The sequence below is a fragment of the Humulus lupulus genome, chromosome 4, assembly GCF_963169125.1.
Source record: "Humulus lupulus chromosome 4, drHumLupu1.1, whole genome shotgun sequence".
Lineage (NCBI taxonomy): Eukaryota > Viridiplantae > Streptophyta > Magnoliopsida > Rosales > Cannabaceae > Humulus > Humulus lupulus.
Genome location: NC_084796.1, coordinates 35,067,980 through 35,095,314, shown reverse-complemented (window position 1 = coordinate 35,095,314; position 27,335 = coordinate 35,067,980). Strand labels below are relative to the sequence as shown.

At 36.2% G+C, this 27,335-nt stretch overlaps 1 protein-coding gene across 8 annotated transcripts in view; it reads right to left on the bottom strand.

Annotated features, from left to right (window-relative positions):
* The window catches only part of LOC133830320 (serine/threonine-protein kinase ATM), an 86,993-nt gene that overhangs the window by 24,947 nt on the left and 34,711 nt on the right, over positions 1-27,335 (bottom strand). For 5 of the 8 annotated variants that reach the window (XR_009891991.1, XM_062260281.1, XM_062260280.1 and 2 more), the window contains 28 exons: positions 26,003-26,128; positions 24,296-24,423; positions 23,585-23,741; positions 23,033-23,079; positions 22,508-22,571; positions 22,174-22,248; positions 21,858-21,977; positions 20,637-20,819; positions 19,525-19,646; positions 19,370-19,439; positions 19,150-19,277; positions 18,263-18,404; positions 18,026-18,166; positions 17,828-17,926; positions 17,671-17,717; positions 17,304-17,496; positions 16,906-17,130; positions 16,170-16,241; positions 15,870-15,939; positions 15,427-15,544; positions 15,163-15,286; positions 14,449-14,586; positions 14,252-14,329; positions 13,583-13,630; positions 13,365-13,469; positions 12,970-13,056; positions 12,172-12,468; positions 11,943-12,052 (listed from right to left, as the gene is read on the bottom strand). Coding sequence is in view for 7 of the 8 variants with exons in the window: in XM_062260281.1 (XP_062116265.1) it covers positions 11,943-12,052; positions 12,172-12,468; positions 12,970-13,056; positions 13,365-13,469; positions 13,583-13,630; positions 14,252-14,329; positions 14,449-14,586; positions 15,163-15,286; positions 15,427-15,544; positions 15,870-15,939; positions 16,170-16,241; positions 16,906-17,130; positions 17,304-17,496; positions 17,671-17,717; positions 17,828-17,926; positions 18,026-18,166; positions 18,263-18,404; positions 19,150-19,277; positions 19,370-19,439; positions 19,525-19,646; positions 20,637-20,819; positions 21,858-21,977; positions 22,174-22,248; positions 22,508-22,571; positions 23,033-23,079; positions 23,585-23,741; positions 24,296-24,423; positions 26,003-26,128 (3,314 nt within the window). In the remaining variant the exon portion in view is untranslated. The remainder of the gene's footprint in view (positions 1-11,942; positions 12,053-12,171; positions 12,469-12,969; positions 13,057-13,364; positions 13,470-13,582; positions 13,631-14,251; positions 14,330-14,448; positions 14,587-15,162; positions 15,287-15,426; positions 15,545-15,869; positions 15,940-16,169; positions 16,242-16,905; positions 17,131-17,303; positions 17,497-17,670; positions 17,718-17,827; positions 17,927-18,025; positions 18,167-18,262; positions 18,405-19,149; positions 19,278-19,369; positions 19,440-19,524; positions 19,647-20,636; positions 20,820-21,857; positions 21,978-22,173; positions 22,249-22,507; positions 22,572-23,032; positions 23,080-23,584; positions 23,742-24,295; positions 24,424-26,002; positions 26,129-27,335) is intronic. The other 3 variants (XM_062260283.1, XM_062260282.1, XM_062260284.1) reach the window with 3 other exon arrangements.

Sequence of the window (27,335 nt, the reverse complement as noted above, 5' to 3'; positions counted from 1 at the left end):
AGTACCCAAAGTCAGTAAAACTGTAATTCCGTCAGCCTCCTCCGTTAGGTTCCGTTTCGTGATGACTGGACCAACACGTGTCACTTCGTGATTGGTCCAACTCAATAATATATTAGGGAATATATTTGCGGCATAAGTACCCAATGTTTGGGTTTTGTACGCGGCATAAGTACCCAATGTTTAAAAATAATTATGATTTGGACCAATAAAAACGTGACACGTGTCTGCCTAACGGAGTCTAACAGAGGAGGCTGACGGAATTACAGTTTTACTGACTTTGGGTACTTTTGCCACTAAAAATAAACATTGGGTCTATGCCGCGTACAAAACCCAAACATTGGGTACTTTTGCCACAATTATCCCTGATTTGTTATCAAAGTAAACCTTCATTGGTAATTGAATTCCTATCTTCAGTTCTTCAAGAAGTTTTTTAATCCATAATATCTCACAAATGCCAAGTGCAACTACTCTAAATTGAGCTCCAGCGCTACTTCATGCCACCACGCTTTGTGTCTTACTACACCAAGTAACTAAGTTTCCTCCCACAAAGATGCAGTAGCCCGAGATTAATCTTCTATCAGTGACGCTTAGGGATGTAAATGGGGCGGGTCGGCCCCGACCCGTTAAGACTTTTGATCCGGGGCAGGTCTAACCCGACCCGGTAAGGGTTTTTTTTTTCTTTTTCTTTAATAAAAGAAAGACTAATTTTTTTTAAAATGTTACAATATAAAAATAAATGGCAAGAAAATCTGTCATACTAGACATAAATGAATTGCCTAAATTTTTTTATAAATGGTCTTGCATACTAAAATAAATAAAATTTATATACTTCAAAGCAAAACATCAATTTTCTTCTCTATCTCTCTTAAATATATTTTGTTTTATTTATATATACATATATTTTGATTGTGATCACCTTAAATAGTTGTAGTAATTAGTTTTTTAAAAAATTTATTTTTTACAAAAAAATAAACAATCGGATCGGGTCATGATTCGACCCGCTTCAATTGCTAGCTGGTCGGGTCGGATCTTGACCCGCCTCGGTTTTGCCTCGCTTATTTTCGGATCATAGGTCGCCCCGTCGAATCAGGGCTCCGACCCGCCCCGATCCACCGGGTTTTTTTGCCATCCCTAGTGACGCTTCCTACCCAATCAACATCTATGTAAACTTTTACTCCAAGAGTATCATTCTTTCTAAACAACAACCATTTTCCTAGAGTGTCTTTTAAGTACCTTAGTACCCTTTGGACTGCATCGAAATGTTCTACTCCAGGAAAATGCATGAATTGACTTGCAACACTTAGTGCATAGGCAATATCTGGCCAGGCGTGAGCCAAATATATGAATTTTCCCACTAATGGTTGATACTGCTCTTTATTCACAGGTTCATCTAAACTGTTAGATTGAAGGTTTATATTGTATTCCATAGGTGTTTCAGCAGGTTTACATCCAAGTAGCCATGTTTCTTTCAACAAATCCAAAACCTACTTGCAGTGTGAGACAACTAGCCCTATTTTAGACCTAGCAAACTCCATACCAAGGAAATATTTGAGGTTTCCAAGATCTTTGACTTCAAAATCTTTTGACAACAATTGTTTAATCTCTGCAAGTTTTGTGTGGTCATTCCCTATCAAAACTATATCATCAACATTTTTTTTTTGAAAAAGAGATAGAGGCCTTTGTCTTTAGACTGACCCCCTTTCAAATATATTGAGAGCCCTCACTTATGGTGGAGAAAAACCGTGGTAACACGCCATCTAGAAACCAAAAAGGACAAACAAAAAGAAACAAACAAAGACCCCAAAACACCCACAAAAAACCAGAGCCCGCAACACTAAATCCATAAATTCCCCCAATCCCTACAAAGATCCAAAAAAGAAACCCCCTCAAAAAATTTAGATCTATACTCCCAAGTTGCAACCCAAAACTTGATCTTATCCCAAATAGTCTCCACTGAGCTAGAAACACCTTCAAAAATTCTGCTAATCCTCTCAAGTCAAATAGCCCAAAGAGTTGCCAACAATGTGCTCTGCCATAACCCCAAACTCAGCAGGCACTTTACCCCAAACCCTCCTAGCAAAATGACACCCAGGAATAAATGGCTAGCTGAGTCCCCTACACTCTTACATCCAATGCACCAGTTAGACAATAAACAATGAAAAGGTCTCCTCCTCTACAAGTTATCATGCACATTTAATCTATTAGTGAAGGCCAACCAACCAAACACATTAACCTTTGGGGGAGAAGCACTCTTCTACAAGTTCTTTGCCCACTTCTCTTCCGAACCTAGATGACCATAACTCAACCTCCAAAAGGCTGACTTACAAGAGAACAAATCACTAGAGTCCGGAAGCCACGCCCTCCTGTCATCAAGAATCTTTGGCAAGACAACATGCTCTAACAACTGGAGTAATAGAGCAAGGCTAGAAACCTCCCTATCAAACAAATTTCTTCTAAAAAGCAGGTCCCACCCGAGGCCTCCTAATCTCTCCGCACCCCCAAAGACCGCCAAATCCTTGATCAAACAGTTCCCAGCCTTGGACAACAGAAATAAATCAGGAAATTGGGACATTAAAGTAGCACCGTTGATCCAAACATCCTTCCAAAAACGAATCTTATCCCTTCTCCTCACTTTGAATCTGACCATCTAACTATAGTCCTCATACGATGCCGAAATATCTCTCCAAGGACTGCGAACATACAACCTCATCCCTCTTCTAGTATCCCAAAAGCCTCCATCTACCCCGTACCTACTCTTCACCACCCTACACCACAAAGCCTTGCTTTCTAGAGGAAACCTCTACAACCACTTCATGAGAAACACCTTGTTCCTCAAGTCCAAGTTACCAATACCAAGACCACCATGACCTCTCGATTTGCAAACCTCCTGCCAAGAGACCAGGTGGTCTGAACCTGACTTATCCAGACCTTCCCATAGCAAATCTCGCATCAGTTTCTCCATAATTCCCACTACACTCTTAGGAATACGAAAGAGCGACATATAATACACCAGAACAGAAGAGAGAATCAACTGAATGAGAGTCAACCTTCCCCCCTAGATAGGAAAGCACTTTTCCACCTATCCAGACGTTTGGCACATCTCGAAGCAACAGGCTCCCAAAAACCTTTGGAAAGAGGGGGCGCACCCAAAGGTATCCCCAAATACTTCATAGGCCACTGACCCACCTCACCCCAAATTCCCCTAGCCCGAAGGTCCACTATCTCCTCATCCAAATTAATCCCTAATAATTGACATTTCTGCAAATTAATTGACAATCCAGAAACACTGCTAAAAACCTTCAAAATATTAAGAACTGACGACTCTTCATCATTCACAAAGAATATCGTATCATCAGCGAACTGAAGGTGACTGACCTCCACTTTATCCTTGCCCACAGTAAACCCTCTGAAGGCAAAAATGCTCTTAGCCTTATCCACCATCCTACCCAAGACATCAACTACCATGGTAAACAAGAAGGGTGAGAGGGAATCCCCTTGGCGGAGACTCCTAGAGCCCTTAAATTTCCCCTTCGATCTCCCATTAAGAACACAGAGAATGATGTAGAGATGAAAAACCCAAGCATTCACTTTATCCAAACCTCCCCAAACCCTTTCTCATCCAAGACAAAGTCCAAAAAGCCCCTATCCATGCAATCATAAGCTTTTGCAAAGTCAATTTTGAACACCCACCTTGTCTAACCCTTGCTCCGATACTCCTCCCCGACCTCATTAGCCACCAAAACCGTGTCCAGAATCTGCCTCACCTCAACAAAAGCTCCTTGAGTTTCAACTATCATGTCTAAAAGAACCTCAACAAAAGCTCCTTGAGTTTCAACTATCATGTCTAAAAGAACCCCTCGAAGTCTAAATGCCAACACCTTCGAAATGATTTTGTACAGACTAGTGCCCAAACTAATAGGCCTGTAACCCCGAACGCAACAACTATCAATCTTCTTAGGAATAAGGAAAATAAAAGTCTCGTTGGCCCTCCCGTGAATAAGTCCATCATTGAAGAAACAATCACAGACTTCCCTAAGGTCACTTTTCATTATATCCCAATTGTCTTGATAAACTGCCATAGAAAACCCATCCAAACTCGGGGCCTTAGACCCATCACAATCAAACACCAAACGCCTTATCTCCTCAGAGAAAGGCCTCCCAATGAGAGAAGCCAAGAAAGAAGGAATAGGCTCCCAAGAGATACTGTCCACTCCTCTCCACTCCCTATAGACCGGAGTACAACGAAGAATAAAAACCCACAATAGCCTTTTTCAATATCTGCATTTATTTCAAAGGATAGTACCATCCTCTTGCTCAATCCTAGAAATTAAATTTCTTGCTTTACAAGCACTGAGAATACTATGAAAAAATTTGGAGTGAGAATCCCCTTCTTTAGCCCATTGACATTTCAACTTAAGCCAAACACCTCTCCTCTTCAAAAACAATTTGTTGCCACTCTTTCTTGATCTTACATTGTTCCAGATGCAAATCCCCATTCCACAGCCCCCTCTCCTCTAATCTATCCAATTCAAACATTCTTCTCTCCAAGGACTGTTTAAGCATAGTTCACGACCCATAAACCTCCTAACTCCACCCATAAACCTCCCATAAACTATATCATCAACATAGACGATAAGCACTGCTATTTTTCCACTTTTCGAGTGTTTGTAGAACATGTCATCAGCCTGACTCTGGTAATAGCCATGTCTTTTTACAGCCTTCCCGAAACGTTCAAACCAAGCCCGTGGTGACTGCTTGAGGCCATACAAAGATTTTTTTAGTTAACGTACCTTTCCATTTTCAAATTTTCCTTCAAATCCACGAGGTAACTCCATGAACACCTCCTCTTCTAGTTCGCCATTTAGAGAGGCATTTTTAATGTCTAGCTGAAATATGAGCTAGTTATGATGAACTGCTAGAGATAGTAAGATGCGGATTGAGTTTAACTTAGCAACAGGAGAAAAGGTCTCCTGGTAATCTATGCCATCGGTTTGAGTAAAGCCTTTTGCCACCAGCCTCGCTTTGTATCTCTCTATGCTGCCATCTACTTCCAGGCGATTGTTTTCTTCCCTTGTGGTAGATCGACCACTTCCCATGTCATATTTTTATGGAGAGCTTACACCTCTTCTAAAACTACTATCTTCCAACCCCAATCATCTAATGCTTCCTGGATGTTTCTTGGTACAAACACATGAGATATATTAGAAGTAAATGCTCTGAGTTTCTAATAATCTATGGTAGGATAGATATTTTGCAATAGGGTATTGGGTACACGACCTAGTTCCTTTTCTAAGTGCAAATGACTGATCTAGATTAGAAAAAATAGGATTATTGGAATTTTTAGGAGAAGAATTGCCTGAGGAATCCAAGTGACCAGTTTCCAGAGGAGATGATTGAGGTGGAACAATCAATTGATCTTCATTATTTTGAAGAAATCATCGTCTAGTGTAAACACGAAGCTCAAGATTATTTGGTGGTACTTTGATAGACACCCCATTACATTTGTGTATGCTAGGAGGGATAAGGGGAAAGGAACGGCTCAAGGGTAGTTGTGTCCAGGGGGTATTTGTCATTTAAAGTTAGTTATGGGAGCTGTTATTAGGTGGGAATGGGGTGCATAATAATACAGTGAGGCTAGGATATATATAGCTGGTAAGAGTCAGTTGAAGTTTAGGCAGGAATTGGTGATTGTAACCTCTTTTGGGAGAGACCAGGCTCTCGAACACCTGGGTTTCAATGAAACAGAATTTCTTTCATTATTTCTGCATTTTGTTTTGCTGCTATATACCATTTTCTTGCTGTTTGGGTGCTTAGAAGTAGGAATATCCTATCAAATTGGTATCAGAGCCAACGATTTCTATGGGGCCCAAGAGAGATCTGCCAAGTGAGGTGCTTGAGGAGAAGATGGAGCTGATGCAGTCTGAATTTCGGAAGGAATTGGAAGAGTTGAGAGTGGAATTTCAGCACCTTCCCAGAGAATTGGAGACGATGAAGACTGAAGTGTTAAGGTTACCTGCGATGGAGAAGAAGATGTACCACCTTCTGGTGGTTCATTTGGCCTAGTTGCTTCAAACTTCGGGGAAGACGGGAAGTGGATCTTCAGCTGGGGAGGCCGACTGTCAGAGGCCAGTTTTGGAGGAGGAGCATCGGTCGGGGGTTCGATCTCCACAACCTAGGGCACAAACTTTTTCTCCAGCACCTCCTATCATCGAAGAGCAATCCAGCGGCCACCCCGAACAGCAGCAACAGTCGTCGGAACCGTGGGGAGTTGCCCAGAATTTTGGCCAGGATTTTCGGCCACCTCGAATGGAGCTGCCTCTATTTTCAGGAGAAAATCCAGACGGCTGGGTTTATAAAACAGAACGCTACTTCTTGCTGATGCATCTTACGGAACCGCAGATGCTGGAAACGGCGATTATCGGCTTGGATGGTGATGCCTTGACGTGGTTCCAGTGGGAGAACCAGAGAAGGCCGATTAAGTCTTGGGCAAGTTTAAAACAGCAACTTCTTCTCCGATTCAGAGCGTCGCCGGTGGGGTTGGTCTCGGAGGAGCTCTTGTCGATCACACAGACAACCACAGTTAAAGATTACAGGCTGCGTTGGGAGATGCTTGCATCCCGAGTCCCCGATGTTCCAGACCACGTGCTGGAAGGGAGCTTTGTTCATGGGCTTCAAGAAAACATTAAGGTTGCCTTGCACATACTTCAGCCTGTGGGCTTGGCCAGTATTATGGATACGGCCCAAAGAATAGAAGAAGGACACCAACTTATGCAAACGGGCCAGCCCATCAGACCAAATTTACCCAAGCAAACCTTAAGCCCAATAACTCCCAACAGAAACACTTACCATACTTTTCCCGTGAAATCAGCTGTAACGTCCCCTACATCTTCTTCTTCTCAGGCGGCGGCAACCATCCGAAGCAACTCTGTTCAGCAGCCTAAACCCCCACCATTTCATAGATTGACAAAATCAGAGTACCAAGACAAGAAGGCCCGCGGGGTCTGTTTTCGTTGTGATAAAAAGTTTCACCGTGGACATGAATGTGATCAAAAATTTTTGCAAGTATTGCTACTTTCGAATGAGGAGGATGCGATTCCAGCGGAAGAGTCGCCGCCCTTCTCCCCAGAAACCGAAGATCATTGCGAATCTGAAGAAACGTTGGCCACCCTTTCTCTGAATTCTCTGGTTGGAATTTCGTCGGCGCACACTATGAAGTTAGCTGGGCAGATTGCTAGTCGGCCAGTAACGGTGTTGATAGACAGCGGTGCGACCCATAATTTTATCTCAACAGAGATAGTGGCAACAGTGGGTATGCCGATTACAGCCACCACTTGCTATGGAGTGCTCTTGGGGACGGGAGGAAAGGTCCGAACAGAGGGAATTTGTGCCAATGTAGAGCTGGATTTTGGAGCGTTGCGGGTTGTCACTGACTTTTTGCCATTGGAGCTCGGTGGGGCAGATGTGATTTTGGGTATTAAATGGTTGGAGACGCTGGGGAACATGTAGGTTAATTGGCGATCAATGGTGATGAAATTCGAGATGGGAGGGTCTTGGATTACACTACAAGGAGATCCCAGCCTTTGCAAATCTCCCATCTCACTCAAGGCGATGATTTTATCAGTAGAAGGGGAGGCTTAAGGATTTTGGGTTCAATTGGGAACGTTGTCCACTGAAGTTGTAAGTGAGCAACAGGCCATTCTGCAAGCAGTAGCATCGGTTTTAGAGGAGTTCCAGTCTGTGTTTGATATGCCAGCAGGGTTACCACCTTTACGGGCGCGGGAACACGCCATCATTCTTAAGGAGGGGGCGGGGCCGGTATCTGTCAGACCATACCGTTATGCTCAAGTTCAAAAGGATGAGATTGAGAGATTAGTCACTGAAATGCTTATTGCAGGAATAATTCAGCCAAGTAACAGTCCATTTTCGAGCCCGGTTTTGCTAGTTAGGAAGAAGGATGGGAGTTGGCGCTTTTGCGTGGATTATAGGGCCTTAAATAGAGAGACCATGGCGGATAAGTTTCCGATTCCAGTTATAGATGAGCTGTTGGATGAACTTCATGGGGCTCAAGTGTTCACCAAACTTGATTTGAAGTCCGGTTACCACCAAATTCGGATGAAGGAAAGTGATATTGAGAAGACAGCCTTTCGTACACATGAAGGGCATTATGAATTTTTAGTAATGCCCTTTGGACTAACCAACGCCCCAGCCACTTTTCAGGCGCTTATGAATGAAGTGTTCCGCGATTTTTTGCGGAAGTTTGTGCTAGTGTTCTTTGATGACATCCTCATTTATAGCTGGTAAGAGTTAGTTGAAGTTTAGGCGGGAATTGGTGATTGTAACCTCTTTTGGGAGAGACCAGGCTCTCAAACACCTGGGTTTCAATGAAACAGAATTTCTTTCATTATTTCTGCATTTTGTTTTGCTGCTATATACCATTTTCTTGCTGTTTGGGTGCTTAGAAGTAGGAATATCCTATCAAATTTCTGCTTGTGTCTCAACATGCGGAGGACTTAATTCATCAACATTTTCATGGGTTCGAACATCGAAAATATCATTTAGAATCTAGTTGTTTTGGTAATTAGGTAATGAGTAAATCCTAGGAATAGTAGTGGTATTTAAATCCCTAAACTGATCTTCATAACTTCTCTCTGCCTGAAGATGAGTTTTATCAAAATAAGGTTGCTTTTCAAGAAATATTACATCCATACTGATATGAATTTTTTTTGTTACTGGATTCCAGCATTTATATCCTTAATTATAGCATACCCCAAAAAAATACATTTTTCTGCTCTAGGGTCTAACTTGGAGTGAAATATGAACAAAAACCATTCAACCAAATATTTTTAAATCAAGTTTAGAGGTTAAATGACTTGCTAGAAAATTCTTTTGAAAACAACTCAAGGGAGTTTATAGTTCAATACTTGGCTAGACATTCTACTTATTAAATAACATGAAGTTAAAACAGCTTCACCCCACAAATACTTAGGCACATTCATAGAAAACATTAGAACTCTGCTTGCTTCAACTAAATGACAATTTATTCGCTCAACAATACCATTTTGTTGAGGGGTGACACGACATGTAGACTGGTGAACAATGCCTTTAGACCATAAGAAAGGACCTAAGCATTGATTAAAATACTCAATGCCATTATCAGTTCGAAGAATGCGTATTTTACTTTGACATTGGTTTTCAATTATTTTATAAAAGTCTTTAAACAAATATTCACCTTCAGATTTAGCATTCATTAGATAAACACAACATAACCAAGTATGGTCATCAATGAAAGTGACACCATTTTTTTCCAGAGTGGTAACCTTTGAAGCGCCCCAAACATCACTGTGAATTAGAGAGAAAGGACGAGACATGCGATATCCAATAGGTTTATAAAAATTACAAGACTTTTAGATAAATAGCAATGTTCACAATAAAGAGGTTTTAAATCCACACCTTTAAATAAACTAGGAAATAGATGTTTCAAATAGAGAAAACTAGGGTGCCTTAACCATGCCAAAGCATTATTGTTTCATAAGTAGAACTAGTACTACCACTTAGACCTTGAACTTGTCTATACTCACGACAATCATCAAAATAATAAAGGCCATTGATTATTTTAGAACTACCAATCGTCTTCCTGAAATCTGGTCCTGAAACTCCATGTAAGAATTAGAGAAAACAACACGACAGCTGGAGTCTTTTGATAGCTGGCTAACAAAAAGAAGATTGAAAGAAAATTTAGGAACATGAAGAACAAATCTTAATTCAAAATTATTGAATAATTTTACAGATCACTTTCCTGCGATCGGTGAAAAACTACCATCTGCAATGTGAACTTTGTTATGTCCAGAACAAGGAAAATAGGAGTTAAAAAATGTAGAATTATTTGTCATATGGTCGAAGGCACTAAAATCAATGACCCAAGGTGCAAACAACAGAGATCTAGAAAGAGCAGTCGAATTTCTACCTGTTTGTGCCAGAGCAACACGAGAAATACTAGATTGCATATCAAAATTCAGCCATTTCAAAAGTTGTTCAAGCTTTTCTTTACTGAGAATTTGGTTCAAATTAGAGGCTTTGTGTGCAGCTGGAGTAAGACAGATGTTCTTGTCTCCACCACCTCTAGTGCTCTTCCAATTAGCCAGTTTGCCATGTAACTTCAAGCATGTCTCACGAGTATGCCTTGGTTTGTTGAAATAATCACACCAAACACGTGCTCGGCCATTAAAAAATGGTCGTTTTTTTGACAAACAAGCAATATTAGCATCAAGGCAGAATTTTCAAGTGGTTCACTTGATTTTTTTCCAGCATGACATTCCGGCAACTTTCTTCACGTCTAACCTTAGAGAACACCTTGCCTATTTGGGGTAAGGGCCGTCTACCAATGATACGTCCATGAACTTCATCAAGTTCGACTTTAAGGCCACAAGAAATTTGAAGATCCGATCATCCTCCAGTTTTTTCTGATGGTGAGCAAGAACCTTAGTGCTCTTCCATTCATAGTCATCAAATAAATTGAGATCCTGCCACATTCTCAAGAGGTTGTCACTGCCGTAGACAACGGCGACGTCATTTGAATATTATCTTCGCTGGCCATGAGGTTTGTCTCCCTAGAAACCGAAGCTAGAGTGTCTTGAGATGTTGCTTGGGTGGTGAAACTTGGTCCTTGTGGAGGAAATTTAAGATAGTGATGATATTGTGTGATTTGAGCAATTTTAGAATCTATCGTGGGCTTTGCAAGTTGGAGGTCTTGCACAGGTGTTGTGTTGGAGGGTGTTGGAGATTTTAGATATAAGGGTTGTGGGTATGGTTTTTGGTGACTTTAGATTGGGAAAGATGAAACTATGAGTTTGATTTTGTGTAATGGGTTGGATGATTGGGGTACGTGGAAGGTAGTATGAAGGTATGGTAGTGTGGTGGTTGGTGATGTGAGTATGAAAGTGAAGAAATATGGTGGGGTTGGGTTAATGATGGTTCAGTGAAGAAAATTAAGATGAAGGTGATGAAGAAGAAAATGGAGGTGCTGAGGGAGGGTCACGATGGTGACAAGGAAGATGGTGGTGGTGGTGGTGGTGGATAAGATGGAGAGGACGAACGTTGGTGGGTACTCCACCTTTGAGAATCGTTTCTCTGGTAGAATGGATCATCAACTTCGTCTCGACAAAGCTTTCGATCCCATAAGGCTTCCGCTTTATGTTCTTCGACATCGAAGCGACTCCAATCACCATTCATTGTTATCGTACCTCTTGGGAAAAAGTCGAGGCTTTGATTACCAAATGATGCAGCGGGTTGGAATGGGTGAGCAAATTCTCATGCCAAATCCATGACAAACAAAGGGGAAACCCCCAAATTGGGAGAAAACTCTCAAGACTATTTCAATATATCAACAATCAATAATGTCCCATTACATTTCCACTCATAAGCTTATAAAGTCCACTAACATATATGACATCATAATAAAATAAAACACGAAAGAAATATACTTACAAATTAGACTATTCTAGAATAAAGACACCTCATATTATTCTCACTACATCAGCATTAATGTAGGTGAATCAAGTGTGGTGAACCATAGTTCTATAGCTGGTTTCATCAACTAGATAGTAGCAAATGGCATGTCCTGTTGATTATTGATTTCAAATGGCATAATACCAGTGTATCACAGAGCTTTTCCAAACAGATACAAAAAAAAAAAACGATAAACTGCTACTTTTGAATGACCACCAAAATCCAAAATATTTTCTACTAGAAATACAAGGCAGTTTTGTTTTAAAAAAAGAAAGAAATATTTCTTTAACAATAAAAAGCCCAAGTCCAGTATGACTATCTCAGTTATATAGTGGAGCAAGTACCTGTAGTAGAGATAAACTATGCCCCAGAAGTTCTACTATATAGATGGTAGAATTATAGTGAAGTAAAAAAGAAATCTTAACTCATCATTGTACCTGTGCAGATTTTCATTGAAATGGCCACTTTTAGTTTGCTCACTCTGTGAATTATCTCCCATGTAAAGCAAGGAAAAATTCCAGTTTCCAGCACGCCAAGCAGCCTCATACTGCAAAATAATTGATGAGCAAAAAGACAGATGGTAAATACTACACTAGAGAAAAACACACAATAACTTTCAAAGACAAGGAAAAAGATTAGTGGATTGAATGTATTAAGTTAGGAAACCTGTAATTCAGTAAACTCCAGATCATGCTGAAAATGACCATGCCTTGAAGTCAGCCCTTGGCAATACAAATCCAGCATGTGCATACAACCAATTTGTTGCAAAGACCTAATAAGACCCTTATAAGGCTTTCTCATCCGATCTTCCAATGCAGAAGTTGCTGGATTCTCTGTTGGAAAAGTCTGTTCTAGTAGTGACTTTTTAGAACCAGTTGTAGCTGAACGCACTTGTAGGTCATAAGATTCAAGAGCCTTTCCCCAATTTCCCTCATGCTCAAAAGTAGTTATTTGAGAGGTCAGCTGATAATGATATCACCCCCAAGAAAAAGAAGAAAAAAAAAGGGACAACCATGAGTACATGCTTATTTCATGAATTTATAACAACAGGTTAATGACAGATGAGAAAGTTGAGCACAGCAAACTTTCACTCCTCTTTCATAGATGTCCATCAGAATACAGGTGATAAGGTTTTAAATTTTCACATAACCTTGGCACATAGAACATACAAGGACAATTAAGGTAAAAGAAGTTAATTTTTTGGGAAGAGTGTGATAAAAAAAAGTGATAAGAAACAATATGTATATAATAGATAAAAAAGAAATACAAAACATGATATAGACGATCATCTAAAATTACAACCAAAATTTCCAATCACTAACAAATCAGTAAATCTCAAAACAACAATCTCTGAAAAAAAAAAGAAAACAATCTAGATGGTCAAAACAATTATAGCAAAGCTTGTTCAGTTGTATTACTTACCTTTAACTACAATTCAAAGCTAAGTTTACATGTATTACTTACCTTGTGGGACTGAATGATCCCATATAAGCTGTCAGGTTCATTGATATGAGTGACTGCTGAGACAAGTATCTCAATATGTTGAGGTAACTGAAGCAAAAAGACCAAATAATACAGATTAGAGAAATGGTATCAAACCAGAGAATAGGTAAAGTTAAACATATATACATAAATACACAAATAAAATAAAAGCCAGATTCCCTGTTTTTTATTTTTGTTTTGATCTGTTTTGATGGAGTTTTCCTTCTTTACTTGTATTTTTCTTAAGTAATAATACAAGTAGTTTTGTTTCAAAAAAAAAAAATTATGCTGCTCCATTTTGTAAACAATATATTCTGGAGCTCATCTGAAACTCAATAAAAAAAAGTATATGACATGGTATTTTTTTATCGACTAACCATTTCAATGTCAGAAAAATCTGGGCTGCCCAGTGTTAGGCTCCTGAAATTCTCCTCACACCAATGCTCCACATACATCACTGAAGTGAAGTAGGAGCCACAAATCTATACACACATGTTAATGAAATTAACACATGCCTACAGCCAAACAAGGTCAAAAGGCCACCAGAAGTACAGGAAGAAAAATTTAAGAAGAGTATGAAAGCATTGGAACTCACAACTGCGGACTTTGCAACTGCAAGATAATCAATAGAAAGCCAATACACCTGGGAACATAAACTTGTCAGAAAATGAAAAAGAAAGCAACAAAGTATCACATATATTAATTTCAAAAGTAACAAATCAATTGCAGAAAAGCATTGTGCCAGATCCATATATATGTAGTATTGAAAAAGAAAGATTCACTAATAATATTACTGAATGTGTTTTTCTTAATTGCTGTACATAGTATTACTCACTATTGTAAATATGCCTTAATTTCCTGATCTTGTACTAGTTACCTGTTGGTGTCTATAGCTCTTGTTCTATAAGAACCCATGTATACCTATATTTTCTGAGTTAAGACAGCTAAAGTTTACAAGAAGTATGGTAAATGGTTAAAAATATAAAGAGAATAACATCTACTTAGAGGCTAGATGCAAATGACTATTCTTTGCCTGCTTTACATTTAACAAGCCAATCAAAGATGTGGTCTTCAACTCCACACAGGAAAAACCAAGGATGAAGGATGTATGAAGTAACAGAAACTAAAAGCCACATCATGAACTTAGAATATTAATGCATTAAACAAAACTGAAGGGAAAATTGTTGCTGTAGCCAGTTCCAAAGAAAAAAGCAAAACCAACCAAAAAAATGTGTTGCATTAGCATATTTGCATGAAAAATTACCTTCTTCCATAAAGAAGTCGACAAAGACATTGTAGCCTTTCCAGAAGTGGAACGTGATTTAGAGCCATTACTAGAAGTCTTAGCACATTACGACACAAAGATGTATGCATTGTGAGTAGAACACTCAACAACCTCAAAACAACAGAAATTTCAACAAATAAATAAGAAACTGTATAAAATAATATAATATAATAAACCTTAGTATTTCCTTGCTTGGATTGTACACAATAAGATCTATCCGTGACATAACATAATCGAAGTTCATTCAAGGCATTCAGCAAGACTTGAATTGATTTCATTAATTTATTAGACTCCGTAAAAATATATTCTTGAACCTGCATTTAAAGCAATGACAAAATATTCAATTCATTTCCTCCTAATAATGAGCAGATGTAGCAAAATGCAGCATAAGACAAGTAAAGGTTCACCCAATAACAATCGAACAATTTTCCCAATATGAATTAAACATCTACCTAAAATGTGCTCAGGTACATTACATTACTGCTTCTGGATCAACTAAAGTCAAAAAACGAATAAAAAAAATACTGAGAAAATTAATGAATTTCTGTTCCTGTTCTAGAAGTAGATGAATAAGGCAGATTCAACTTTTGTCAAAGTTTATAAACTAGATTATTGTAAAAAAAAAACACAAACATATCACGAAAATGAGATTTTATATAGATTATTGACTCTGATAAACTAGTTTTAATAATTATTTTGTTTCCTAGAAATCAGAACTAGATTAAGTTGCTTAGAGTTATCAGTTTCCTATATTTAATTTCATACAAAGGTCATTTATTTTTTAAAAATAAAAAATTACAACAATCATTCAGCATTATTATAGTTTCAATACATGAAATGACAGAAAACAAAAAATAAACTAATGAAAAAGAGAAAGAAGAAAAAAAAACCTGCAAGGATATCAATTGTTGAAGATCAATATCTAAGTCTCTCCTCCCAGCTAGATTTACAAAAATACTTGGTAATAGAAGCTCTGCAACTTCAACTTTCAAAAACACAATCTCCTGGCATAATCTGAAAGCAGGAAATACAAACTAATAAATTTGTTGTTATATTATTAATATAATCTTTAAAAAAAATTGACCAAAGGCTTTTTTATAAATTATAATAATAAATCTAGATATACCGCATAAACTTCAAAAGAATATATATACCTTAGAATTACATCTGTGCAATAGCCACAAAGCAAATGGGCAAGCGGACAAATCCATGTCTCAAATGTTTTACCATGTGTCACCCATAAAGTTGAAGTACCCAATGAAATTGCTTCCGCTGATGAGAAATTTAAGGAATCACTAATTGTGTATCGAACAAACATAATCAATTAAAGCCAAACTGAAAACAGCAGAGAGCAGAAAAGAAAACAGAGAAAAGCACAGATACATTGATTTGGTTAGAAAGAAGCAGGAGTATCTTTGAAGTAGTTTACGTAGAGTTCTATTCATAATGGAATAGAGTTAAGTAGTGAGTAAACGCTCAAAAATTGTTTAAATAGAACCTTTATCCTCATATATTGCAACCATCACTTCAATCATGACAGTACCAACCATAACATTAAGCAACAGTACTAAGCTCTGAAAACATACAAAAAACTTACCTTCAAATTTCCTTTCTAAATCTGAAAGGCACTTCTCTACCATCTCAAAACTTATACCCTTAGAATGGACCTGCATTAATTATACAAATTAACTTCCATCGGGATGGCTTCAATAAAATGGTTAAAATGAAGAAGGAAAAAAAGCAGCAGAATTAAGTTTGCAAGTCATCCTTGAACCTTTGACCTGTGAGTAATTGTTCACTCACTCGATCAAAAGGCTGCAAGGCAACAGAAATAAGTAATAGATATGAATTAAAAAAAAACTTCATATAACCAGAAGAAAGATGCATAAACAATCACCTCAACAAGAGATCTCTCGTAATTATCAAATGACTGCAGAGTTCTCTGACCCCTTTCAGTAGAAAGAATTCCCTGGTTGAGAAAATCAAGTATGGAATCAGTTAATAATTACATTCCAAATTCACCCAAAAAAAGAACTACAAATTAGCACAGACAAATAAATATTTAAGTTTAAGTACCTATAGGCTATAGCATTAAGATCTGTAAAACTATTGTGAATCCACATTAGAAAAATTGATATTTGGGACAACCAAACACATACAAGATTCTCCTTGGTTTCGCTTTAACATATATTGAACCCATGCTATTGATTTTTGCAACTTTTAGCAAAAAAAATGTACTGCTAATGATTGACAATCCCACAACTCTGATCTTTTGAAAAAGTAGCACAATGTGATAAAGAAAGGCAACTTTTTCCTAATGATAAGCCTCCTATTCGGTTCACATATTTATTATGTATTTATCTGTTATGCAAGGGTAGTTTGGGGTTTTATTTCAATTTTTCAGCAAGGCCTTGGAATTGGAGAGAACGTTGTTCTATTAGTGCAAAGTGTGTGAGCAGAGGAAATTATTCTGGAATATTGTAATTGAGAATTGCTCTTGGAGTTTTCTAGCCTCTCGAATGCTAGATTTGTTTCTTCCAGATTCAATACAAAGTGACCTGAGGTTATTTCATTCATCTATATTGCTGTGTATACCACCTAACAGATTTAAAAAACAAATGCCCATAACTCACCCGAAGAGCTTGAGATGCAGTATCTACTATTTTAACAGAATCATCCATCAGATACTTCTTTAAAAGTTTTAAAAGTGCAACCATGAGACCTTCAGACATGGCAGTATCCATATGCAAACCAACTTCTGGAGAAAAGTTATGATTACTAGTAGTTTTGCAGGAATGAAGCTCCCCATAGCTTCCAGGTAGATGGAAGACAACAGAATATGGGTCACCAATACCAGCCTGAACTCAGGTTGAAGAAAAATAAAGAACGTATTAAAAAAAAACATTATGAAATTGCATTTATACTCAATGGAGAATAACAAAGTAAAGCAGAAAAAACAAATAATTATAATAATAAACAGATACCTATACACACACACACACACATTCACACATATAAATGATATCATTACCCTAGAAATAAAATCAGACACCAATGCTCCAGCAGTACTTCCATCATCTGAGCCACAAATGCGCACTAGTGTCCAGATAGCATATACAATTTCATTGTCAAAATGCCACCGTCCACCTTTCATGAGATCTTCTGTGTTCTTTTCACATGGAAAAGAGTCCTCAGAAAGTAACTTCTTGTGCAGTGCTTGAAGACTACAAAAATATAATAAGTTTATAATGAAAAGTTGAACCATTTAAACATTTGAGAATGTTTAAATTCTTACAGCAAACAATTGTTCATTCTTAATAGTGAGCCTATAATAATTCCCACCTATAACTTCAAGCTTGGTAACTACCAACGGAAGAGACATTAAAAGGACAAACTACCTTGACAAAAGTAATCTTGGTGGAAGTTGGCAAGATCTCTTCACCAACTAAATTAGAGAAATAATATAACAGAAAATTAGTTAGAGAAAATCTTAAAATAGCACCAGAATAACACCAAAAAAACTAATAAAAATTCTACAATTTCAAAACAACATACCTTCAACATGTGATCTTTTGGAGAGTAGTTTTGGCTTATTTCCTTATGGAACCTTCTAACCTTATCAAAGATATCTACTTCAGGAAACGGTTCCAATTCCTGCCAAAAAAATAAAAAATATCAAAGATTAAGGAGCATGATTCTGCCAATGTACGCAAGATTGATTGCTGGAATTATATATGGATCAGATAGAGCTACACTGATGTAATCATAAAGAGATGGATCAGAATCCACAGTCAGCTGAAGGAGCAGAGGTAAAACTTGAGATGATTTAGTGCCAGATTGCTCTCCATTAGCTTTAGAGGGAATGCAACAAGCCACCAACTTTGAGACTAAAAACTGTACCGAATAGCATAATCAAATGAGAGCAAATGATGCTAGAGAAGAACAGCAGAACTAAAAAAAAAACATATTGAATGGATATGAGATACATACCTGAAGTTGCTCGCCCAACACAGTCATCATTTCTTTGGATGGGTTATGTTTGATTGTATTTAGCAATGCGGAAATGATGTGAAAGCACTGATCTTGTAAGGCATCACAGCCAATGAATTGCCCAATCAAATTTAAAAGATAACTGCATGAACCATCATTTCACAAGAATCAAATATTGCAAAGATAACTGCATGAACAATCATTTCACAAGAATCAAATATTGCAATTGAACAAGGTAGGAAAATTCAACTTGACATTAACATAGAAACTAAAACAACTGCAGAGAAAGTTGAGCACATGGATAATAAAAATGGCTACTAATTTTGTTTACTTGCAGGAAGTATAAGGAAGAACTTTCAACAATTCTGCTTCCGCCAAAAAATAAAAGGTTTGAACCAAGTGAAGTGACTAGAATAATATGGTGGACCACATCAATCAATATTTCCTTTTGTCCTCCTAGTCGGCACTTTGCTTCATCCCAGCTAGATCAATACAATCCAAAATGTTACAGAGCTAAAACTTATAATTAAATTTTGACCTTTCTAATACTAATTTATATTGAATAGAGAGAGTGTTGACAACTTTAAAGACTAATAAAATAGCAAAACTAAGCCTAGTCTACTATGTACAGGAGTAAACTTATTTGCACATTTACAGCAAATTTTACTTCCAAAATTTCCATAATCAAGTAAACCAGAAGAACAATCTGTTCAACACTTTTGACTCTTATCACAGTTGAAAAGGGATTAGCAAAGCAAATGACAATTTTTCAAAATGGCTTTAGCATTATAGCTTTAATATGATTAATAACGAATCACAAAACAATAATAAAAATAGTTTTGAGCATGCTTTTTGCTAAATCACAAAAGACAATATTGTGTACTCACTTGAAAGTGCTTGATGAAGCAACTCTATTTCCAAGTATATCTATAAGCACCTGAATGCTTGCCAATCGATGACATTTATGCCTATAATGCACTGCTGCAGTAATTTTATAGTGCAGCTCTAGTATAAACTGCATAATTAAGACAGCAATTTATTTCACTGAAAGAGAGAAGTGAATTGAAAAGGATCTCAAACAAACTACAAACATAATTGCATTATCACCATGAAAACTCTATCCCCACGAAAAATGTTAATCTTGTCCATAACACCAGCTCTTGTAGGATAATCGTCCCTGCACATGGCCAAACCAAACATTTCAACAGAAACCATAGATAGATGAAAAAGAAATACTAAAGTGCAAAAATAAAAATACTGACATCTCCAAGAAACCATCAACAACAGTTCGAATTGCTTGTTCAACTATATCCAGAGAAAAGAATGGGATAGCAGGTTCAGAAGCACTTGATGCAAGGGATAGGATATGGCTGACGATGGATACCTGACAAAGAAGCAGAAATATAAAAAATTAATCAAATAATATTTTTGACAAAACAGTATGAACTCCACCTAATTAGTTATGAAGAAAAATTCCAGACATATAAAGAAGAGTGCATTTTTTAAACCACTAGCCAGGCATATTATCAGCTGGTTTGAGAGAGAAAACAAATCTTTTATTCCTAATTAATCAAACTCTGATTACATCACAACCTGCTTTATAGAGATTGTTTAACAAACTCTATCTTAAATAATATGATAAATAATTTCAAAGATAGAAAGGCATAAACTCTAAATGAGATACAAGACCTCCTTTAAACCATTAAGTCTAGTTTTCAACTCCTTGGATTAGATCCATTACTACTTTACTCTTGCAACTCCAAAATGGAATACACAAAACAAATTATAAAAGATAACTGATCAACATCAGGTTTTTACTTTGTTGAATTATCTGAATATTTTTTAAATAATTCAAAATAACTATCTGAAAATATTTCCTTATGTAACTTAGCTGGTACTTACATTAAGAATTAATATTTTTTTGTATTTCAAATTAAGAAGTAGCAAAGTCTGCTACTTAGTTGTAGCCTACTTGTAGGTGTTGTCTTTCAAGAGTTTTTATCTACATATCAATTTGTAAATCAGTTACAGTAGTACGATTTATTTTTCAGATTATTCAATCCCCCTCAAATTTCTATTGCACACCAAGTCATTACAGCATTATGCTGGCATCCTTAAGGACCTTAACTACTACAAAGTGAGTTTACTCTGAACTTAAGTTGCATAAAGTAATGAAGATCAATAACTATGCTCTTTGTTGTACTTTCTGTTAAGAAAAAGAAATTCTATTAAAAAACCAAACAAGATATCAAGTTCACTAAGTGCTAATAAATATAGCATGCAGCTTATTGTGAACTTAAACTTTCAACACTGACTCCACTAAAGTGACTTCCTCTTTTTGGTAAAAAGTAACTTTACAGAAGTAGGCGCATACCATATATTTCTTTATGAGTGTATCTCGTCCACTCTCAGATATTTGTGCAAGATGCAAAATTGAATGCTGAAGCACAACCGATCCTTTTTCCCCACATGCCTTACTGCAATGGAATCCCATACAAATTGAAAAGATCTGCACGAAGTGATCTTTCACCAGAATTGACAATGGTTGACCAGCTATCTAAAACAAAACACGCTTAGAAAATGAAAAGTTTTAACAGCAAATATAGAAAGGTAAGAGACATAGAAAGCAATGACAGCACTATATCTCTTCGATATAAAAAGTGTGTAGATACAGTTTTTTATTTTTTATTTTTATTTTTTTGTCAACTTTAACAGAATATTATTATATTTAACAAAATATTTTTATATTTAACGGTAAATTGTAAACATGACTTAAACTTAAATAAATAAATAATTAAAAAAATTAAAATATAATATTTTTTAGATATTTTACAATGATAATTATTTAAAAATAATAAAATCATATATTTAATAACTTAAATAAAATTTGATTAAACTTAAAGTTAATATTACATTAAAAATATACTATTAGAAACTAAAAATAGTTGATGCATGGATATTACTGTCTACACTATGACTTTTTCTATTCTAATTTTATTTCAATTATTAATTTCTTTTTAAATATTATTGTATTTTATATATGTTATGTAGTCATGTAAATATATATCTATGTCAACATTGTGTTTAGAAGTCATATATTTAGAAATTATTGATATAAATATTTATATATACTATCGAACTATAATTCATTCTATTATATATATATATATTAAAAAAAAACAATATTTATAATTTTAGAACTAAGTAAACGTGCATTGCACGTTGCTTCTACCTAGTCTTAGTAAATGCATAGAAGTGAACACATAATCTTGTTTCTATATTTTACTTTATTATTTTAATATGAATTGAGACTTCTTGCATTGATGAGTAGAAACAATACAGCAGCAATTATTAGCTTCAATGCTAATTAATCATTTCAGGAGTCTCCCCATGCAAAGATTCTGTGCAAAACCTTAGCTTCCCCCAAAAGTAAAGTGTTTGTCTGGTTGTTAGTATTGTTTGAGCTTAGATGTCAAAATTTATTTTGCAGCACCTGATGACATTTTAATGCCAACTATAATACCTGATCAATTGCAACATCAGATTAAAAAAAATTAAAAGGTTTTATCAATCACATCCCGGTTAATAATCCTACCTTAGAAACCCAGTTGAGATTAGAATTGTCACCATGCAGAACCAGAGCTGGAAGAAGCCAATTGCAACAATACTGCATGAAATAACTAGGTTCCGTAACTGAAACAAAGAACTGTCTTATCTGCAAAGATAAAAAAAAATATATGATAAGAGACAATACTTTTTTTTTTTTTGAAGAGCAAACAAAGACGATATTATCAAGGAAGACAAAGCAAAACAACCACAAATCCTGCCAGTAGTACACTTTGCATACTTTCAGACAAAAAAAAACAATAACTTTGTTGATTTTACGAATGATCATCAACAAGAACACTTACCTCAACAAGTGCCACTAAGCTCACACCACAAGCAACCCAACAAAAGAGAATTGATCCTATGAGCTCTTCCAAGTACTGCAAAAGAAGTTTTGACATTAAAGCTCTATAAATCTACTTCCCATTCAAAAATAAAAAAATTTAAAAATTTTAAGAATACAAGAAAGCTGAATGAAATCCATAATTCATCCGGAATACTCCATGCAAATTAATAGACTGTGAAAACCCTTCTAATATTTCATAAAACCATCTAAAGCCACAAATGTGAAAAATGATTAACTAGGCTAAGATATATAGCCCATGGACTAGCAGTAGAAAGAGAGAACTATTATGTCACCTTAAACCTAGTTGCATACTGAAGCTTTCTGGAAAGATTGTCAAGTACCACAAAAACCAATCCCCTGAAAAAGGGTAAAAGAAATTGAGAAAGGGTTACCAATCATCAGAACTAACTTGGAATTCATTTGGGATAGCTTTTAATTTTATTTTTAAGCCATAGCAGAAAAGAAAAGGAAAAAAGTATAACTTTTTTAATTATTATTGTTCAGATAGTTTCTTTTCAAAAGGAGTTTTCAAATTACACAAGGTTTAAATGTATTCAATTTTTTTCTTTGATTAGGACAGATGAAATAGATAATATTAAAATTTCACTAAAGTTCAAAACAGTTTTTTTTTAAATCTTTTAAAAGACCTTCCATAGAGAGCTGCTATTTTAAGAAGACCTTCCAAATAGATAAGAAGTTTTAAAAACTCAACCAAACATTCCAAAAAGTGACTTTTAATCTCTAGAAGAGCTTTCAAACTCATGCCAATTGAATCCTACATCAATTCAATTGTGATAAACAAAGAGCAATACCAGTACCTCAGACAAGGATCAATAGCAGAAATCACACACATCATAAATACAGCCTGCATGATGTGAATAGAAAACAAATGAGTAGCACCTCAATGTAAAAGTTAGAAACTTGACTAAATAAGTACTGATAATACTTATGCATAATCATTAAAAGGAAGAAACAATAAAGAATGATGGTCCACCAAGACCATACAAAACCAAATTTTATAATATTATTTATACTCATTAAGATCATTAGCAACAGAAGAGGGAAGATAAAAAAATATATAAATATATATATATATGTACATATTACAGAGAATAAGAATAAAGAATAGAGATAAAAATTTACATAGATGACCTTTTAAAAAAAAACTCTTATTTTTTAGAAATTTAAATAAATAAAATGTCTCCAAGGAACCAATCACATATTGACCTTTGCCTTCTAAAGGGGCAGAATTTAGAATTTTCCAGCACAGCTCCTTACAAAGAGCGACTCTGACATACTACCTTTAGCAGAACCTTCTTTGCCCCATACACGAAATTTGTAAACCAAATTGAGAAAGACATCATATTTACCTGCCGTTCTATTTTCTCACTATTCAATGCAAGGTTCATGAGTGTAATGATAACAGTTTCCATTGTAGGACGAGGCTGTGGACCTGCTGCTAAGACCTCAGCAGCAGTAACAAGTTTTTCTTTTGAGGAAACCACCAATGAAATGCCAAAGTTGGAACTAGCAAAATAACCAAAATTAAAAAGATGTTATTGAGAAAAATGCAATTGATATTAAACATCCTATCATCTAAGAAAATCTACATCCATTTGCATGGTGACAAATCTAAACGGTAAAAAAAATCAGCTGCATTTACACAAGTATGGAGCAAGAACAACGATTCATTATTTAATTACTTCCATGGGAAAGATAAAAGAGAAATACTGTGCACTTCAATTTAGCTTACTTAAAAAAAAAACAAATATCACTATCAACCACAAATTGATTTTCTTTTTTTTTTTTTTTAACGAAACAACCTTGCATTAATAAAATACTACAAAATGATTTTCTATATTTATAATCTACAAAAATCACCTCCTGTGATTTATTTTTTTGTCAATGGATAAGAATTCATTTTCAGTGTCAAGTTACAGTTAGTGACACAGTCTAAGATTCTAAACAGAATTTATGTTACCCGTAGAGCCAAATAAATTTCATAAGAGGAAATAAAACATTTGTCATAAGCATAAGAGCTAGCAATCACAAATTAAAAAAAAATGGTAAGTAAAAGCCACCAGATATCTTGGAATAACTCTTCATGACCTTCCCAAGTTTGGAAAAGAACACCAATCTGTCCAGCAACAGAAAACCTAACGCGATAATCAGTATCTCGGAGCATCATTAGCAACCGTTCAACCATTGCCTGTTATGAGTTGCACCACAGCGATCACAAAAGAGCAGAATTCAAGGTAAGATAAGAAATGTATTCTAATTTCATGAAAATAAAGAACAAAAGATGTAATGTATGCATCCTGAACAGCCGAGCTAGGCAACAAAAAAAAAAAAGTTGCAATAGTAAACCAAGATAAATAAATGAGTAGTCCTTGAAGTTCAGAATCAAGGTGTGGGGTATATGGCTTAAATTTGTATTCAGCTACCTGGTTGAAAAGCCTTTGGAAAATAGGAAACTTAGGAATTTGTTCTTTATTGTTGTAGGGATGATTCATTATGGATGGTGTAATATAGGTTTTTCCCATGAATGTTAGGATTTTGTAAAGTTTTTATGAAGCACAAGAGATAGAAAGCGCGAGAGACTAAAACAAAATTATCAATGGGTGATTGGCCAAAATTACATGACAGATTGTGGACAAAGTATCCTAGGCAACATAAGATGGAGATAAATATCCAAATGGTGTTTTGTAATTTAGAGTCTTTCAGATTTGTACTTGTTGAGTTGGTGTATGCCAGTTACTTGTACTCAGTTATTGTCTTGTAGGTTACTGGGGGATAAAAAACTGAATCAGATCTGGAGGTCCACTATCTTGGCTTGTCTTTGGGCGATTTGGTTAGAGAGGATAGAAGAATTTTTGAAGATAAGTATTCTTCGTGTGAGGATAAAGCTCTAGGTTGCCACTTGGTTGTATTGCACGAGAGGCTTTGAGGGGTATCCTTTTTAGACCTCACTAGGGAGTGGAGTAGTTTTTTGTTTGTGTAGTTTTGGTGTTTTGTAGTCGGGTTTGTCCTAAAAAAGTTTGTATTTATCTGTTCTTTTGTCTTTTGATTGTGTTGCTAGAGATGTCTTTAGTTTCATGTATTTCTCTAGTTTTCTTTTCTTGTTTTTTTTTGAAAAAGAGACGGTGGTCCATGTATTTCTCTAGTTTTCTGTTTGTTTCCAAGGTTTTCCTCCGCCACAAGGGAGGGTTTTCAATAAATTTGGGAGAAGGTCACTCATGGACATGTGAACTTTATCTATTTTTTTTTTAAAAAAAAAAAAGATTCTCTACAATTTTCAATTGATTTAGTTTGGTTTGATGTGTTTGGATGTATCAACTCCTTTCGTTGTAATGTTTTTTATAATCTTAATGATACTAGTCTTGATGCTTATTAGAAAAATCCATGAAAATCTTTTTTTATCTAAGCAACTTATTTCAGCAGTTATCATAACTCCATCTCAGCCATGATTACATACGTTCATTGCATCCATAGTCATCAACTTATAAGACCAAACTACAGGGGAATATAGAGTGACCTTTTACCAATTGGCTGTGAGCGCTTCATTCATACATTGCTCAGACTCATCACATATACAAATTAAGAAAATGCAATATACAAGTTCCAACTAACCTTGTCCTGCAAATTTAACTTGTATTGGTATCAAAAAGTCAAAAGCACTTTGGGTCCAGCACACAATCATGCTTTGTATGCTCAGAGTTAAAAATAGAAAGGAAAAAAATAAAGAGTACAATACAAACAAATTAATTTGCATTGTCGTTAAATTTTACCTGGCCAATTTGGGGACTGAGTACAACAAAATCACATATGCAGTCAATCAGCTTAACACGTCCAGACCACTCCAGATGATCAAACTCTGAAATTTTATTTACCAGAGCTCCAAGATGCATCATGCTCTGGAGAAATGAGAGAGAAATAAATTAATTTTTTTTTTATTTTCATGAGATAATTTTCATCCTGCACTATGTTAGGCCTCCAACTCACATCACTTATGTTAGACGTAAGAAACAGAGGTGCTGATTTATATTATGGGGTTATAGAATTGTAATGGGTTGCTATTAATTACTATTATGTTATTTAAGTTGTGTGTTATTGCTGTCAGTTTTGGATTGGGAATAGGTTGTGCCTTATTTTATAAATAGGTAAGGGCTTGGTTTGTAAGGGTATTGTAGAGTGAGTTGTTGAAGGTGTGGAGAGTTGGCGGTCTCTCTAATACCACCAGTGGCTGTGAGAGTGTATTTGCCTATTTCTCTTAATAGAAATTCCAGAACTTTTGTGCTTCAATTACTTACTGTCTTGCTAGTGTTGTGCTTGGTTTCTAGTTTGTTCTTGCTTATTTTTTTAGGTCTTAAGTGGTATCAGAGCAGTCTCCTTCTTGGGCTATGGTGGGCGTAAAACGGGTGGAGAACCGGGTTGACGATTTGGAGGAAAAATTGGAGGCCATTCAAACTGAATTTGGCCAGCTGCGATCTGAGTTCTAGAGACTCGAAATTGAAAAACTGCACAACGGAATCGATAAAATTCAAAACCTGGAGTCAAGTATTTGCGCCCTTGTTAGGTGGTTCGATGACTTTATTCATCAAAGGCCCAACTTGGGTCCTCAACCTTCTGCTGCATCTGGTGCGAGTCCGAACCCAGCGGCAGCTTCTAGTAGTGATAAGGAGAAGAGTATGGACGTCGAGCATTCTGTGGAGTTACTTATGCCTAGAAACTCGTCTGATTTGTTAGCCAGGAAGTTGAAGCTGCCCATTTTCGATGGGATTAAACCAGATGGATGGTTGTTTCGGGCTGAGCGGTATTTCGACATCAACCACATGCTTCCTTCAAAGAAGCTTCGCGCAGCAGTGGTGTGTCTTGAGGGTGATGCTCTTTCGTGGTATTATTGGGAGGATGGAAGATGACCTTTTCGTGGCTGGGATGAATTCCGTGACATGCTTCTTGAACGTTTCCGGTCATCTCAAGAAGGGTCACTTCACGGGCAACTTTTTTCTCTTCGGCAACTCTCCACAGTTCAGAGGTATATAAAGCAGTTTGAAATACTTTCAGTCCCTCTCCGTGATTTATCGGAACAAGTATTGGAAAGTATTTTTATAAAAGGGCTAC